This window comes from Xiphophorus couchianus, chromosome 1, assembly GCF_001444195.1.
Source record: "Xiphophorus couchianus chromosome 1, X_couchianus-1.0, whole genome shotgun sequence".
In the NCBI taxonomy this organism is placed as follows: domain Eukaryota; kingdom Metazoa; phylum Chordata; class Actinopteri; order Cyprinodontiformes; family Poeciliidae; genus Xiphophorus; species Xiphophorus couchianus.
This window is the reverse complement of record NC_040228.1, coordinates 8,960,236-8,976,984: the sequence shown is the minus strand read 5'-3', so window position 1 is coordinate 8,976,984 and position 16,749 is coordinate 8,960,236. Positions and strand designations below refer to the sequence as shown.

General features: G+C 38.1%; 1 protein-coding gene across 2 annotated transcripts; it reads right to left on the bottom strand.

Moving 5' to 3' along the window:
• Positions 1-248: 248 nt before the first annotated feature.
• Positions 249-15,271, bottom strand: arih2 (ariadne homolog 2 (Drosophila)). Of its 2 annotated transcripts, XM_028007397.1 has the most exons (15): positions 15,117-15,271; positions 11,784-12,307; positions 10,334-10,401; positions 9,743-9,815; positions 8,724-8,865; positions 6,685-6,806; positions 5,314-5,423; positions 5,061-5,178; positions 4,842-4,892; positions 4,670-4,691; positions 4,404-4,555; positions 3,692-3,835; positions 3,080-3,148; positions 2,630-2,755; positions 249-1,737 (listed from the first exon to the last, which is right to left on the bottom strand). In XM_028007397.1, the coding sequence occupies exons 2-15, from the start codon at positions 12,048-12,050 to the stop codon at positions 1,666-1,668; spliced, it is 1,536 nt and encodes a 511-aa protein (XP_027863198.1). In that variant the 5' UTR covers positions 12,051-12,307; positions 15,117-15,271; the 3' UTR covers positions 249-1,665. The 2 variants fall into 2 exon arrangements, with proteins under 2 accessions (XP_027863198.1, XP_027863121.1); XM_028007320.1 differs by having other exon boundaries at positions 4,404-4,691.
• Between the last annotated feature and the right edge of the window lie 1,478 nt (positions 15,272-16,749).

The window sequence follows — 16,749 nt, the reverse complement described above, 5'->3', positions numbered from 1 at the left end:
GGTGATGAGGGGCCAGCATGGTTACGTTAGAAGTGGACTTTTTTTTTTTACTACAGGTAAAATAAAAATAAAAATGGATCTTGCAAAAAAAAAAAAAATCAACAAAAGAACCTGGCTTTCTTATTTTACAGTGAGATTCCACCTATGAATAATTTTCTCAAACCTAAGATTTTTTTCTGAAATGTGTGTAGTTTGTGTGCTGCGTGCTTATTCAGTGTTTGCATGTGCAATGAACACACGAGACATTGTCCGGTTTTAAAAACTTTCAGTAACTCTATTTCTGTATTAATGTACAACCGTTGAAAATTACAGCAAATTTTTTTGTGTATTTTTTTTCTTCTTTTTTTTTTTTTTTTTACCCATTTCTTTTTTTTAAATGATCTAACTATCAACAGCCATTTTTCCAGAGGTGAGCAACATGAGCTGAAGGAAAACAAAAAAAACGGCAAAATAAAACATTGGGATGACAAAGTAAGAAGAGAGAGCATGAGACGGAGCGGCGGGGGGAGAACAGGGGGGACAAATTAACTGCTACTGTTTCTTTAGTGGAGTGTTTGCACATGGGAGCGTTGGCGTGAGGCGCTGTAGCGCTTGTGAATGACGAATGCGAATGAGATTACATTTAAATGTTGGACATTAAGGAAGGAGGTCAAATCTCGGTTTTACCTCGTGTGTTGCTGTCAGGTCATGGTGCAACACCTAATAAAGGTAAACATCGGTGGCAAAAACTCAAGGTAGCTGCCGTCTAAATCCCTACATTTTATTCAACTCTTTTGGACCTTAATATTACTACTTTTAAATTTGGTTTGAAGTTACGCATATTAAGTAGGGTGCTGAGAACAGTTTGTAAAAAAAAACAACAAAAAAAAGAAAGACAAAAGTAGGAAGCATCTTTCTTATACAACTTAGCAGTTGTACGAGTTGATGTAAACCAGGAAAATACATTTTTAGGAATTATTTTAATCATTTCCATGACTTATTTTGCAGCACATGAGACGATATCCATTCTTAAAATTTCCAAATCAAATTACTATCACAGGTGCAAGACTTAACAGGTGCCTGTATATCAGTCAGGTTTATATAAAAAAAACACAAAATACAGATCCACTGGTTGCACTGCTGCCTTAAAAAAAACCAATACGATCATTCTGCCACCAATTCCTCCTCTACTCAATAGCCCAGGCTTCTACTTCAGTTGCTCTTCTCAAATGATAATCCCACCATAAGAGGAAAAACTACTCAGGAAGATTCCTAATCTCCAGCAGGCAACACGTTGCTTGTAGTTGCTTATGTCAAAGCAATTTTACTCTGTTTTCAGACACGAAACCTCAAACGGTGACCCACGAGATCAGACCGGATGTGTTGAAACGAGTGTGACCACAACGGATGTTGTGTCAAATATATCTAAGGAGATGGGAATGAAATGAGAAGGAAGGGAGTGAAGCAAGTGTGACATTCTGTGACCCTGCAGCATTATGGCGGTGAGAGGAGGGAAAGGCGGAGCGAAGGAAGCGAATGAGTCAGTGTGGGGAGGCAGAGTGAGGGAGGAAGGGAGGGAAAGTGTGACTGCAACAACGGCTGATCGGGGAAGGAAGCAAAGGTAGGAGGGCGAGGAACAAAGAAAAGGAGGGAGGACGCTGGTGCTTTGCAGTCGGGAATGGAGCTTCAGGTTTTATGGAAATCCTTCAGCAGCGTGCGTCGCCTCTGCTCAGCAATGTGCATCTGATTCTCCAGATCCTGAAAAAAAACAAAAAAACGGTCTGAGCAACACTGGCATACACCGTCCATTTGTATGCACGGTGTTTTGGTTTATAGCCCGAGCCGGGGGCCGGGTCAAAATTATTTGGAGAGTTTAATAAGTCTACTAAATATCCAGCAAAGAGAAGAACAAATGTAAACACACAATAAAAAGTTGTGTTAATCAACTTATCAGACACAACGTGTGTAGACTCAAACCAGATGGTAAGCGCTTATCCACAACTATGCTTGTGTCATCAGCATGCTATAACGACCAGTAGATTTTTATGTATCCTTAACTTTTCACATTTTTACACGAGAACTACAAAAATGGTACATGGCCTGCATTTGTATGAAATGTCAGCTTTTTAGGTGTATTGTGAAAGAGAATATTTGGTCTTGCATATTTAGAGGCATCAGAGAGAAGGGGTCTGAACGTACGGGGTTCCTACAAAATTTCTTCCAACAAAACTCCATACAGACTCAAAGTTCTACATTTCTCTGATGGTTTCTTCCAACATTCTTTAAGTCTGAGTAGAAACCCTTTACGAAGTTGAGTTTTTTTATCCGCATGTTACATAAATCACAACACAATGCTGGAGCTGGATTCTGTGTCTACGTCCAAACAGGAAAAAGAGTAGATTTTTCAATAAGAGTGGATTTATCAGTAACTCCAACGTTGCACAAACACTTCATCACCGACATGAGAAATCTAAGGTAGAAAATTCAACTGCTATTTCTTAGATAAGAAAACATGGCAGAAATATGGAAATTCAAATATTTCAATACTTTTTCAGATTAAGAAAGTTAGACCATGATAGGTGAAATCATAGATTTTATGAATGGAGGGGGGTTAAGATGCAACATAAACATAGATTTATAACATGCTCACCCCTCTGTCGCTGGCGCTGAGCTCCACCTCTCCTCCCACCACTCCTCTCTCGTAGCTGTCGGCCCGCTCCACCTTCCATGACAGGTTTTCTATCTCTGCTTCCAGCTGCGCCTGTTGGTATTCAAACTGCAGAGGAAAGAGACAGATCTCCGCTTCAAAGCAGGGCTCCATTTCTAACCGATACAAAGTTCACGTAAGATAAGATTGAGCCAAAATGGTAACAAAGTTGAATCGCAGCTGATATAAAGTAAAGTAAAAAGGAAAATAAAATTTTTGATCATTTCTAGATCTTCATTTGTTCTGTACAAATTCCCATTTTGGCTTCATCAACAACACGACGGAATCTGGCATGTTTTTGTGCACGTAAAGGTCAGCTCACATAATTTAAAAACCAAAACATTTGAACAATGAAAACCTGTAAAATTGACTGTGTAGAAGTTTGTTTCTCACCAGTTTTTTGCGCGGCCCAGACTCCATGTAATAGGCGTAAGGGTAGGTGTACTGCAGCGTGTAGCGACACTGGAAACAAAGGAAAACTCATCCTAGTCATTTCAACAAAAGCTAAAAATGAGCCAATACAGTTAAATTTACTGACATAAGCTTTGATAGTGCATATGCTTTGTTCTAAATAAAGCCTCCAGTAGGAATAGAATAACAAATGAAGGAACAAAGTGTAGCAACCCGAAGAACATTCTCTTCTCTGCTGATTGTTATGTTTATATACAGAACAGCAGAATAAAACAACTGAGTTTAATTCAAATAAAGGTGTCAGCTGTTTAACACATTTATGTTTGAAATAAATGCTTAATAAATGCTAGACGAAGGAAGGAAAAAAGAAAAGCAGGGAAGAAAAGGACATAAAGCAAAAAGAAAGAAATAATGAAGAGGAGGAAAGGGAAGAAAACAAATAAAAATATTTTTCCACCCCTTATTTTCATTTATCCATACTTATCCAGGCATGGAAAACACTAAAATTAAATTCCAGACTAAAAGTCTTTGTAACAACCTTGTATACTGGCAGTTTATCCAACCATCCAATCAGATAATTTGTTTAATTCATACCTTAGCCAGTAGCTTTGCAGCATTATGCAGGTACTGCCAGTCGATCCAAGTTCCCAGATTGTTCATTACTCTCTCCTGGATTTTCTCCTGGATCCTCTGGTACGTCTGAGCCTCTAACTGCAGGGACTTATTGTGGTTCTCCCACTTGTTACACGAAAAACAGCCAACATAAATAAACGGGAATATAAAACAAGGCATCTCTCACTTATGAAATATATCTGTAGTTAAGGTTAAAAAAACTAAACAGTAGATCAGGCCCTCGAAGCTTTTCCAGCGTACATTTCCTTCCACCTTATTTTATTGAGAAGTGTCTTTTAAAGTCAAAAAGTGACTATAAAAAGCTAAAATTGCTCCAGGACTGTAAGTTGCTGAAGCATCACAGGCAGAACCAGAACTGGGTATGAACAAAGCAGCATCAGCAAAATGTAAAGTTAAAGATGATTCTGTCTAATCTGGATACTCCTGAATCCTGAATCCAACAAGGCTGAACCATTTTCTGAAACTCTTTAAAATCTTTTATTCGTCTCCATACAAATGATAAAATGAATCATAAACCTATTTGAGGAGCTAAATAAAATTTAAAAAAATCTAAATTATACATTTAAAAAATTTGGAAGGTTTAAATCTAGAATTCTTTTAAGCCCCTGTATTTAGCTGAGATGGATCATCCAGAGCAATAAAAGATCAAATAGAAAAAAGAAAAGCATCTTACCCTCTCAAAATAGAAGAGGTATTTCTTGAGTGCCTCCCTGGCCTGAGCTTGCTGGCTCTGGTTGACTATATCAGGGTTTTCTTTGTATCTGCTGCACTCATAGTATTCACTGCCATGAGTCTTCCAGTCCCCAAGACACATCCAGCAGAAATCTTTTAGCAGAAAAATAACCCTTAACGGACTCCAAATGCATCCAAAATGATTGGGAGTATGAGTGATGGATAATAGCTTCTTAATGATGAGAAAGTCTGGGAAGCAAAACTTACCATGTTTGCATTTGGAGCATTGCTAAAAGACATTAAGAAAAGGAAGAAATTAACCAAAAAGCAGCTACTTCTATTAGTCAGACTCAACAGAGGTAACAGCAACTATATGCTGATAAAGTGATTAGCTGGAGTCAGAAGTATTTTCTGTACTCTGACAAAGTGGGATTCTCACCATGTGATTGCACCCTCCGTTCTTTTCGATGCAGATATTGCACTTCGGACACTGGAAGACAAAAAAAAAAAAAAAGGCTCTTTATCTCAAATCTGATCCGAAGATCACAGAGAAACACCTAAGTCCTCTGTTGTTATTCTAAACTCTGAGCGCACAGTAAGTATCTGCTGCATGTCAAAGTAAACAGCGGTCACAAAGCTTTGTGTGTGGCGACCGTACATCTTTAGTATGTGCGCTGATGTAGTTTGCCGTCTCTGAGTCATCTGCGCATTTAGTCAGCCATTTCCGAATTGTTGCGCAGTCTGTCGGCGCGTGGTACATCTGGCGGCATTTGAAACTGGAAGAAAGTTGCATTTTAGCTGAAATGTGTCAACAAGCAACTTGGATTCCAGGATTTTCAAAAACTTTATTTTTTTTTTTAAATAAAAGATTCACAAATTTCAATCGACATATTGCATTCTCTGCGTCATACCAGAAGACTTCACTGCAGCGGCTGCACTGCACTCTGCGCGGCCTGGGCTCCTGCACCTTGATGACGATGGGACAGTCTGCACCTGGACACAACTGCAACTGGAAGTGACTCTGAAAAAAATAAAACACAAAGAATGTATGCAAGTCAAGAGAAAATGTTTTAATAAAACTGATTTCACAGTTTATCCAGGTCTAAGAAGGGAACATTTCTAGCAGGACGTTTTTATGGCGCCGGCTCAGCTGGCTGCCTGCAGACGCAGCTCCTGTCGTGTGTGTGTTAATCTGTGTATAGAAAATTCTTGCTGTAACTGCGAAATAATTTCCCTGCTGGGATGAATAAAGTAATTCTTCTTCTTCTTCTTCTTCTTCTTAATATTTAGGCTACCTTTACACATCAGGTCTTAATGTTTAATTTTTTTTTTTTTTCTTTTTTGCCAAAACTCTTGATTTGTTTTATTGATTTTTTTTTGCTTGGTCGTTCTTACTACTAATTAAACCGCAGTGAGGCTTCTGTGTGAACGGTTTATGACCCTGAAGTGCCTCGCATGCACAGAAGAAGAACGTTGATGTCACAGCAACACTTCTTTTTTTACAGAATTAATAGTATATGGAGATATTTATGGATGGAGGTTAAAGTTTTTTTAGAATTGGGAGTTGACAGTCTCATCAAAATCATAAGAAGGAAGATGATAAAAAAAAAAAACAGAACTAATAATGGCCTTTTGTAGAGCATTGACTGCAGCTTCTGTAAAGAAGTCTGTCTGGATGTGTAGGCAGAGGGAAGAGTGGTGGGATTGTGATCTTTCGCTTCAGTGGAACAAACTTCTTTTATAAGTTCATAATTATAATTTTCAGCCAGTGTTTACGTCTGGCTTTACCACGTCTGTTTTTTTCTGGAGCAGAATTTTGCCGCATGTCTCACATGAATGACATAGAAGGAGGATAAAATGTGACATGACCGTTCAGATTGCAGACACGTTAAAAACAAATAGAGGGTTTCTGAATTAGTACCACATATGGGAGTGGCACAGATCCCATTTCTTTCATTTTTTTTTATGAAAAGGTTGGAATTGGCCCATTCAGGCTGCGGTTAAAAAGCCAAATATGGGTCACATTTGCCTGCTACGTGAACATAGCCTTAGATGTTCATCTGATTGTTTGTTGCAATGAAATCAATAATTGTTGTTGGCATTAAACAGTAAGTGATTTCGGCGTGAGTGAACATTTTATTCTACTCAATTCAACACAAACCTCTCTCGTGAGATGCCATCATTTGTGTGAATGTTGAAGCTCGCTGAATTTTGACATTCGCACAAATGTTGCTAAACTGATGTGTTTGGTTGATGCTTCGTCAGACGGTGGACGAACACACCTCAACATAGTCTCTGAAGAGGTAGCGTTTGTATTTGTCCTTTAGCTCCTCTCCTGGCAGCAACGGGAGAACAAAGTCTTCTGGCATCCGCAGGGAACAGTCCTGAGCCATACATGAGATTCCTGAAAGCACAAACGTCGTTTGATGAAATGTCGAGGCTCTCGGTGACAAAACATGGAGCAGCGCTTTCCACAGACCCTCAATCTTTTTGAAGCTTTTAGGGAAAGAATAAAAAACAGGTCAGGCAATTTTTTCCCGGTTAATAACAGGAAAACTGAAGGTCCAAACAATAACATATTGATACCGGCAGTCCAGCTGTTTATTACTCAGGTAACTCAGATACTCATCAGGTCAGAATAAGCATACGTGGCTAAACTAGCATCCACAAGGGACAACCTTTACAAGTCCTCTCCTACAGAAAAAGTCAGGATATTTTTAATTAAAAATAAACAGGCAATGAAGCAAGAACCAATGCAGTGTATTTTATTAGGATTTGTAAATGACTGGCCAACACAAAGTGATTTATAATTATGAAGTAGTAGAGAAATTGAAACCGAGCTAAATAACATTATGTGATATGCATTTCTAATCAGTTCATTTTACTCCATTACTCTTGGTAAAATAGAGTGTCAGTTGTCTTCAGAAAAAAAAAAACAATGTAAACTTTTCTATTGCTATACCAAACATAACATTTGCTATTACAAAAATTTGCTTTTAAGGGTTTCACATCACCCTTAAAAGGTTGAGACTGGGAGCTGAGGTTCACCTTCAAACCGAGGAGCAACCCCAAACCTGCAGCCTGAGCTACAATGGAATGGTGCAAATCAAAGAATATCATGAGTTAGAATGGCCCAGTCAAAGTACAGATCAAATTCAATTCAATTCAAAAATACTGTATTGTTCCCCAAAGGGAAATAAAATATTGTTGTAACTCATTAATTCAAATTTTTCAAAGAGTTATTGTAGAAAGTGATGGCTGTTCGCAAGAAAGATCTCTTGTAGCAGTCTGTTTTACAGCGAATCTGAATAGGCCTCTGACTGAAGACACTCTGTTTTCCCAAGACAGTCTCATGAAGGGATGGTGAATTGAGAGGTGTTACAAAATGTAAAAATGGATGCTCACAAATGGTCTCAATCCAACCAGACTGAGTATGAGAGTTTGCAGTTACAATGTCATAAAATATGAAAAGGTTGCAAGGCGCTTACTGCATATGTAAAACAGACCGAGTCAGCTCCAAGATAAAAACAATAGACCAGCAAAGTGAATTGCTACTGTAGAGAGCACTGATTGGACACAACGCTGTGTAAAAGCAACACCAAATAGAACTGATTAATAACTTGGAAAATCCCTGCTGTTGTATTTGGTTTGAAAACAAACTGGTTTCTACTGTTACACTGGACTGGGGTTGGAGGTCATTTTAAATCTGTCCTTGTTGCAGCCAGCACAGAGTCATCTGACCTTTACAGGCTGAATTTATCACAGAGGTCATTAAAAAGAAGCACAGGAACATTTTTCATACAAACAGGATCATAAATAGAACTAGTGGAGTCACAACTTCAGGAAAGTGACTCTGATAAACTAGGCTTTTTTTTTTCTTCCATTACACACACAAACACAGAGCAACTTTAAACCAATCCATATACACGCCTACACACTAATTTGTTTTGTTGCTGACACAAGCACACTTTCACACACTTGCTGATTTTCATGAGCCTGCTGCAACCGCATGCTTTATTTGTAAACTGCAATCCAGATGGGCCTCATCAAATCTCCTCTAAAAGCTTAAAATCTTTAAGACATTTTGACTCCATATTTATGAAGAAACCTGTAGAGACACATCTAGGACCTGCAAAGCCTTCAGCCAATAACCCCCCCAAAAAAACAAACTGCTACTGGATAGATATTAAAACTAAAACTGTGCGTGCTCTGAATAACCCAACCTCTGACCAGGAACACAACCAGAATGACTCGGCCACTGTAACACCAGATGGGATGATTGCAGAGACACAAGCACACATGATCAGAGCACAGCACTCACCCACTCCCATGCCGTCTTTGACTAGCACGGTGCAGTGCTGCTCCCAGCATGCTTTGCAGAAGGAGTGCTGACAGGGCAGAGCCAGCAGGGAGTCTCTCCGTACAACCTGTAGACACACACCGCACTGGAGGGACTGGGCGGCCTGAAACACACACGGGAAGATAAGTAAGCACAGTAGTCGCAGTACCGCTCGCCTAATATATTTAATTTTTTTAGTAATTATTTCATGAATGGCAAATTAATCCGCTCCATTTAGCCTGCCTGTTGAAAGTAGTGCTCTCGCTCGTCCTCTCACAGCCACAATGGACCTCTGACATTTATGGATATATCAATGAAAATAGATGCTCCTTTTATATCAATTATTGGATCATTAAACACCTAGAGATTCTGAAACCTCTAATCTAGAGTGTTCTTCTTGTCGTTACAGCTTTATAACCTGGTAGCTCTGAGCTACTTTACTACTACTATTATTTCTACAACCAAGTCAGGGTCAATCTAGCTGAAGTTGACAAATATGAGTAACAGCCAATTTTTCAGCTGTTAGAATATATTGTAAATTTGATGATACAAGAAAGGGATTGTAATGATGACCCAAAAATGGGCATTTATTGCATTATTTATTGAGAATAACTTAAGAATTTTGATTCATTTTTGTCTTGATAAATTTCAATTAATGACAACTTAAAAAAAACCAACTTATTGTATTATTGGAAATATCATTTTTACCATTTTCTCCACTGTTTGCTTCATGACAGCATCAATAAATACCAGTACATTTGAAAACATGATTGAATGAAGATACTTTGTGTGACATAACACTTCTTAGTAAGTGGCATCCTAAACAAACCCATTTTAAATGGGAATTCTTTTCAATAGTATTTGTGTTTGTGGCATTATAAATGCTGTGCCATGTAATCACAGCCATACAGTTAACCTAATTTTTAACGTTATCACAATAGCACCAAAAATATTGCAACCCTACAGTCAATCACTGGCCAAGAGAAAGAAGTTGTACTCACAGTGGCTAATCTGCCTGCGCTGCTGGACTGGACCAGAGCATCTGACAAAAGCTGAGAAGAGCTGGACTTACATCTGTCAGAAAGATGGGCAGAAAAAAAAGGTTGAAAGGGAAAGAGGAAAAAACATAAATAAAACAAAACAGAGCTTTCTGTTCACAGATTAGTTCATGTAACAGCTCAATATTAAAGAACAAATGCTTGAAAAGCAGCGTCACCACTATAAAGTCGATCTCTCAGTGTAGAGCTGGGATTGGGAAATATCATTTTTGTGATAGCTTTAAATGTCAAAAGTATTGTGAAGGAGTTTATCAGCATTATATATTAATATAGATATCATCTTAGAAAGTCCTTAAGAGCTGGACTTTGGCACTAACTGCAGTAAAACCAATAAAATCAACGTAACAGAGTCATAAGAGACATTATGTAAATCAAAATGATATTCTAGAGAAATCAGAGGGATCTAAGAGAAAAGAAAAAAACTAACAAAAAGTTTCAGAGAACCTTGTGACTGAGGAAGATGAGCCAGTTAACAACCAGTTATAAAAAAAAGTAAAAGAATCTATGAATTGTGACACATAAGAAGAGACATACCTGTCCAGTATTTGTGAAACCTGCCAGTGAAAATGCACCAGGATCAGTTTTGCTACCGACGGTGAAACCTGCAAGGGAAAAAAACAAGACATGGTTTAAAGTTATTTTTAATTTAAAGTCACGTGATTTTGATTAAGAAAAAAGGATTCTGAGGATTTTCTTGCAAAAGTAGTCTGTGTAAAATTACAAAAATAAAAGCTAGATATATTGGATTAGAAAACATATTCTACAACTTCCTTGATAAGTGCAGACGTTTAAAATAAAAGAACTTGCCTTTCATTGCAATAAAGGATCAGTCCTAACCTTTATATGACTTCTACTAAACTCGAAACAAATGCATCACTAAATATGCCGTTTGCTGATGTTTTTATGAACAGAGTAAAGTGTTCAGTGTTAATGCATGTAATGTTCCAACGCATAATGAAAACAAAACATTATTTTCATTTTCTAGTCTGCCGATCAGTGATTTGAGTCAAACAACAGTCAAAAGAACTGTCTGATTTTGATCAATGCTGATTAGTGATGCTAAACTACATAGAGCTGCACAATTTACAGAATTGCAAAGGTCACTGCAATACCAGTGTGTGCAACTCTGCAATCACAGAAGACTGCTTGGATGCAACATTTAGAGGGCAACTATATATCAAGAGGCCATGCAGTCACATATTGCATTGCCACAATTAAATTTAAATTTCTCTGTAGGTCTCATTACTGCAGTGTAAAACAATAATATTAGTCGTATGTCCAAGTAAACTATTTATTCTAAATAATATAAAACAATAGAAATCCAAACACACTTTGCTTAATTATGTTTTACATACACCATGTATGTAAAACATATTCTATCACTGCTCCAGAAACAAACTAAACACACCCCGGAGAGACAAACTCCATCATCAAACCTAAACATGCGGCCGTTACTCTGTAACTGAGTGAAGATTCAGTTAGTTTGATTTTAGAATCAGCAATGCGCCATAAAATGAATTCAAAGAAAGAGCAGAGATTAAACTATTTTCAAGGACATTGTTGCAAGAGAGCAACACTTTAAATAGTAAACAGGAAGGCTGAGTGGACTGGAGTACAGCAAGGTTGATGTTTTGTCCTTTTGAGATTTCAACCGTGCTCTGACATGGAACAATCTGGATTGGGAATCGTCGGCAGCCTTTAGGAAGTTTCTGATTTAAGATCTACAGGTGTTTTTGCTTTTTTTAAAGAAGTAGATAGAAAACTTGTTGTTTTAGAAACCTAGCAACCCACTAACAAGAGTGTTTCAAATGTCAATTTAAAATGTCTGCTCTCTGACACTGTCACCTCAACTACTACAATCAATAACTGCTCACAGAGGAAATGCTGGAAAACATTTTATGTTGTAGAAGTACTTTATGTTCTCGCTCTGGTGCAGAAAGTGAGATTTTCCCAACGATTTAGTCCAGTTATGGGATAAACGTACCTTCAGAGCAGCAGCCACGGTGTTCACTTCGTCCGTCAACACTCGCTGGCTCTCTTTGTAGGTCAGACAGGTAAACTGGTACTCCTCTGGGTCGGAGGAATCCGCCCCCTGCTGCTCAACGTCACTGGCCACCCCATCGTAATAGTCTGCGATATCGCCCGGATCCTCTTCCTCTCCTCCATCGTCTTCCTCCTGCTCTTCCTCAGAGTTCACCCCAAAGTCTTCCTCATTGCTGTCCGATGCCTGGCTGTTCATGTCCACAGACATTCAGTCGATTGTGCCAATCACCCGGACAGGTAGACGAGTCGCCTACCTGTCGGATTTCAGAGGTCCAGCCCTAGCTGAAATGGTTTGACTGAAGCTCCGCTCCCTCCTCTTTTCCACTTCGAGTCAGTGTGTAGAGAGAGAGAAACCCTCCCCTCCTTTCTGACTGAGGCGCAACGGAGCGCACTCAGCAGCAGCGGAAAAAGCAGAAGAAGTCGCACTCCCCGTCACTCATTTGGAAAACGGGTTCCAGGCGCAATCTGGAGGAAGAGGAAAAAACAGACAAAGGAAGAGTAAAAACAGTAACAAAAATAATGGAAAAGTGACCTGTCAATGAGTTCCATGAAGTTTAATTCCATATTCAAACATCTTGTTACTAGTTTAGAGGTTATATAAGACACAGATGGTGAACCAACACATTTCAGGAGTACTGTGATATTTCTTTCAAGTTAAAAATGGCTGTAAACTGATGTCATAGAGTTTCTGTACTGCCAAAAATGCAACATTTTTATAAAAATGTTCTGATTTTTTTTTTAATGGCAAACTGATTACATGAAAAAAAAGTACATTTGTGAAAATATAGTTTAAACAATAATTCATGTGGTTGGACAGTGCTTTCGGTCATACTCCGATGTTTTAGATGAAACTAATTATTATACAAGTCTTTGACAAGGACACTCCAAATCCTTCAGTTGTTTTTGAGCTGTTCGCAAAAAAAATTGGCACCAAACAACAAGTGACTAAAGTATTTAAAAAACTAAGCAAAACTTGTGAGTGCTAGACACAGTCCATAATTGTTTTGGCTATTCCACAAATATGAACACTATCCTCTGTAGACATGCTGCAGTGGATAAAATAAGTTAAAAAAAAAAATCGCAGAGAAAATACTTTTGCTATGCATGACAACTGATCCCCCTAAGCTAGTCATAGAAGACGAGGTTAGACCTGAACTGCATAGAATCAAACAAGTCAAACAAGATTGTGCTAAAATCCAAAGTGTCCTTAAATCAACCATTTCTCCTCTAAACAGTTGATCTTTCAGATATTATATCCATAAAATGATCTAGAATAGGTCTCAATTATAACTACCGCTTTGTAAATTTGATTTATTAGTTTTTATGGATTCCAGATGACTAGATGGTCTTAATTCAAAGAGAAGTTTGACCCTGTTGATGCACTCTAACTAGGCTTTAAACAGCCTGGACTAGATCATACTAAACTAAAAAGAGATCCTTAAAGAGTCTACTCAGTAGTATATTTTTACAGTACAAACTTTACACCAACAACAACTGGCAGCGGAATAATACAATATTGATTTTCACTGCAGGATTTCACAAAAAATTATTTTTTTTAAAGCACACAAAAGTTGAAAACTGAACATTTTGCTCAATGTGTATTTTGGTCGGTGACATCACAAAAGGGACAAGAAATAATGATCTGGAAAACGACAAACGCTAAGCAATTTTTTTTTTTCTTTTGACACGACTTGTCTGACTCTCTTCAAGAAAAGCCTCATGCATTTTGTTATCACATTTTCCATCTCAAGTACGGTAAATTTGTTACAGAAATACAAGTAATGCCCCTTAAAGAAGAATTTTACTAAGTAAAACAGAAAAAACAAGAAATACAAATGGACATACTTAAAAATGAGCAGTTGTTTTGTAACATCACTAGAGGCATGTGGGCTAGCTGCTTGTTTTGATATATATATATATATATATATATATACAGTACAGACCAAAAGTTTGGACACACCTTTTAATTCAATGACTATTGACATTGTAGATTCACACTGAAGGCATCAAAACTATGAATAACATGTGGAAATATGCACTAAACAAAAAAGTGTAAAACAACTGAAAATACCCCTTATATTCTAGTTTCTTCAAAGTAGCAACCTTTTGCTGTGATTACTGCTTTGCACACACTCTGCATTTTCTTGATGAGCTTCAAGAGGTCGTCACCTGAAATGGTTTTCACTTCATAGGTCAACCTGCCCTGTCAGGTTAATAAGTGGGATTTCTTGCCTTATAAATAGTCATGAAAATAAAGAAAACCCATTGAATTAGAAGGTGTGTCCAAACTTTTGGTCTGTACTGTATATATATATGCACACAATATACGTTGTATAATTATTGTTTTACACAAGAAATATCGAACTAAATAGAAAACTTGACCAATTGATTTTTTAAATCTAAGATAAAGTATCTTATATGAGTTTAGAGAAAAGTATGACTACCATCTTTAATACTGAATTCTTTATAGGCATACCCAATAAAAACTATGGGAATTATAAGGGACAACAAGGCCCAGGTGGCCTAGTTAAATTCGATACACGATTATTTATTACAGTTTAAAAAAAATATTAAAGAGGTCAACTGGTAACGGACTTCAGATGTGACTTTGCAAATGTTAATCTGGAAAGAAAACACGGGGGGAGCCAGCCAGCGGGTCCCGGTGCCAGCCTAGCTTTGGACCAGCGTTCACATTCCGTCCGATCCAAGTTAAAAATAGTCAGCAAAGTGGGTGACACACATCCCGCTAGGCTAATGCAACACAGCGACCGTACAGGTTAGATAACAGGTTTAACTGAACTCTGCTGGCGTGTTCGGAAGGGGAACTGAAAGTGGGAAAACTGGTTAATAAAGTGTGGGCACTGGCATTTTAGTCCGACCAGAGCCAGAAGAACGGCTGAAGTTAAATCCCCAGAGTGGCTGCCTCTGTCGTTAGCAGGGTTAGCTTCCAGGCTAGCGTGCTGTAGTTGTGTTTAGCAGTTTAAGCAGCGATATGCGTAAACCCCCAAAATACGACGAGTTACACCAATGAGCGCAACTAGAGGGAGCTTGCAAAAGTGTTATACGACAAGTTATATTTACTCAGTTAAGAATAAAAAAAAAAGCACACCAAGAAGTAGCCACCCTTCCTTATCACTCCCCTCAGCCTCCGCCTCTCACCTACTCTACTCCGGGGACTGAGATGTAAACAAGGCCCGGTGCAGCTCCGGAGTAAACACGTCCATTTAAACAACTGCTGCGTTCATTTCCAGAGCAAAAACCAGGCGACAGTTACCTGTCAGAGTAGAGCTGGCTGGACCTGCTGTAACAGCGGACAACGGCCTCTGTGTGGGGGAAACCTAAAGAGCGATTTCCACTCTTTCGCTTGGCGGAAGGTGGCGAGGCGCTTATCGGCGACGTAACTTCCGCTTCTCTCTGCGCTGCAGGACGGATCTCTGTGGTCGCATTAAAGCGCCTTATCAGCACTAAAATGCTCTTTAGAACCGAGTTTTTTTTAAATTATTATTCATAATTTCATCCCAAAATAACCCAATAATAAATTCCAGCCAAAACATTAATTACTCAATGTTTTGAGAAATTAAAACATACTGATTTTACTTTTTTTTTTTTTTAAATCAGTAGTTTTTAGTAAAGTAACTATCTGAATTGTAATAGAAGCGACATAACATTATCAACATACATAACATTATCGACATAACATTATGAAAATAACAACAAAAACATAGAATTTGCGTAAGAAAAGTGAAAAGTGTTATTCCTTGCTTGGAGAAGAAAAAAAATCATTATTAAAACTATTTTGATATTACCTGTAAATGTTGCTTACGTCGTGTGTGAGACTATCACTTTCTCACTATTGACCTTAAAATTTGATTGGTTGACCTGCACAGCAACCCAAGTTAAGACCAATTAGGAGTTAGCTCCTCCCACTGTCCTCTTTAGGGACTGTAATAAAACAGTAAATGATTTGTTAAAAGATTTCAGTAAAAACATATTAAAAAATAATTAGTCAAATATGTACATTTAAATCTGCCTTAGCAAAAATAAGTCCTTTGTTTACTTCAAATTACTTAGAATTATTTATTGACAATTTCACACGCTGGACTGAAAATGGAGTGTGCAGATGCAAAGAGAAGCCATGTCAATTTAACACAGTAATAATAACCACTCTAGTCCGTATAAGCATTCATTCTCCTGCTTTAAGTGCACGCTCTGCTGCTCTCGGTTTCACATCCCACACTTGTGTCAGCAACAAAAACAACATCATAAAACTTCAGAGTACATGAGATGCTCTTGAGTGAACATGGATGGTGTCCTCAGTGTCCAATGTCCTGATGTCATACCATAAAGAACATCCCTGTCCACTAATGACCCATAAATCCGTCATCTGACAGACCCAGAACATGCCCACTGCGTTTTTCACAAGTTCCATAGGTTAAAGTGAAACTGTGAAACATTAATGCATCTCTTCTGTTAGATGAGATAATGCACTTGTGGCAGTAAAGGTATCGGAGTAAAGGTCTACATTTTTTATGCATTATCCTCTAATGTGCTTCTGTGTTGCAAATGAGAACGAGGGGGTTGAGGAGCAGGAGTAAATGCAGAGATAATAGGTCCGGAACTGCTGAGGAGGTAGGTCTAATGTGCTTAATGCTGCAACTGTTTATATTTTACATTTGATAAGAGTGGTACGTTTCCTTTGTATTCAGGTTTCAAAGCAGCCGGGGTTTTAAAGGAAAGTTCAATAAAAGAAAAGTGTGCAGTGGCTTTTATGTCTCTGGAGCTTTTGCTTACATTAGCCAGAGTTCAGTTTTATTGTTCAAGCAGTAGAAAGCAAATCTTCTGGTCCTGAATTTTTCAAGATAGTGACTGTGTTTATGGTTGTTCTTATACTGTCCTATTCTCAAGTC

Coding starts and splice junctions, on each gene's coding strand:
- arih2 (XM_028007320.1), bottom strand. CDS start 12,050: ATGTCTGTGGACATGAACAGCCAGGCATCGGACAGCAATGAGGAAGAC. Junction 9,816..10,333: donor GTTTCACAAATACTGGACAG/GTATGTCTCTTC, acceptor TCTTTCTGACAG/ATGTAAGTCCAGCTCTTCTC. Junction 3,149..3,691: donor CTGCAAAGCTACTGGCTAAG/GTATGAATTAAA, acceptor CTTTGTTTCCAG/TGTCGCTACACGCTGCAGTA.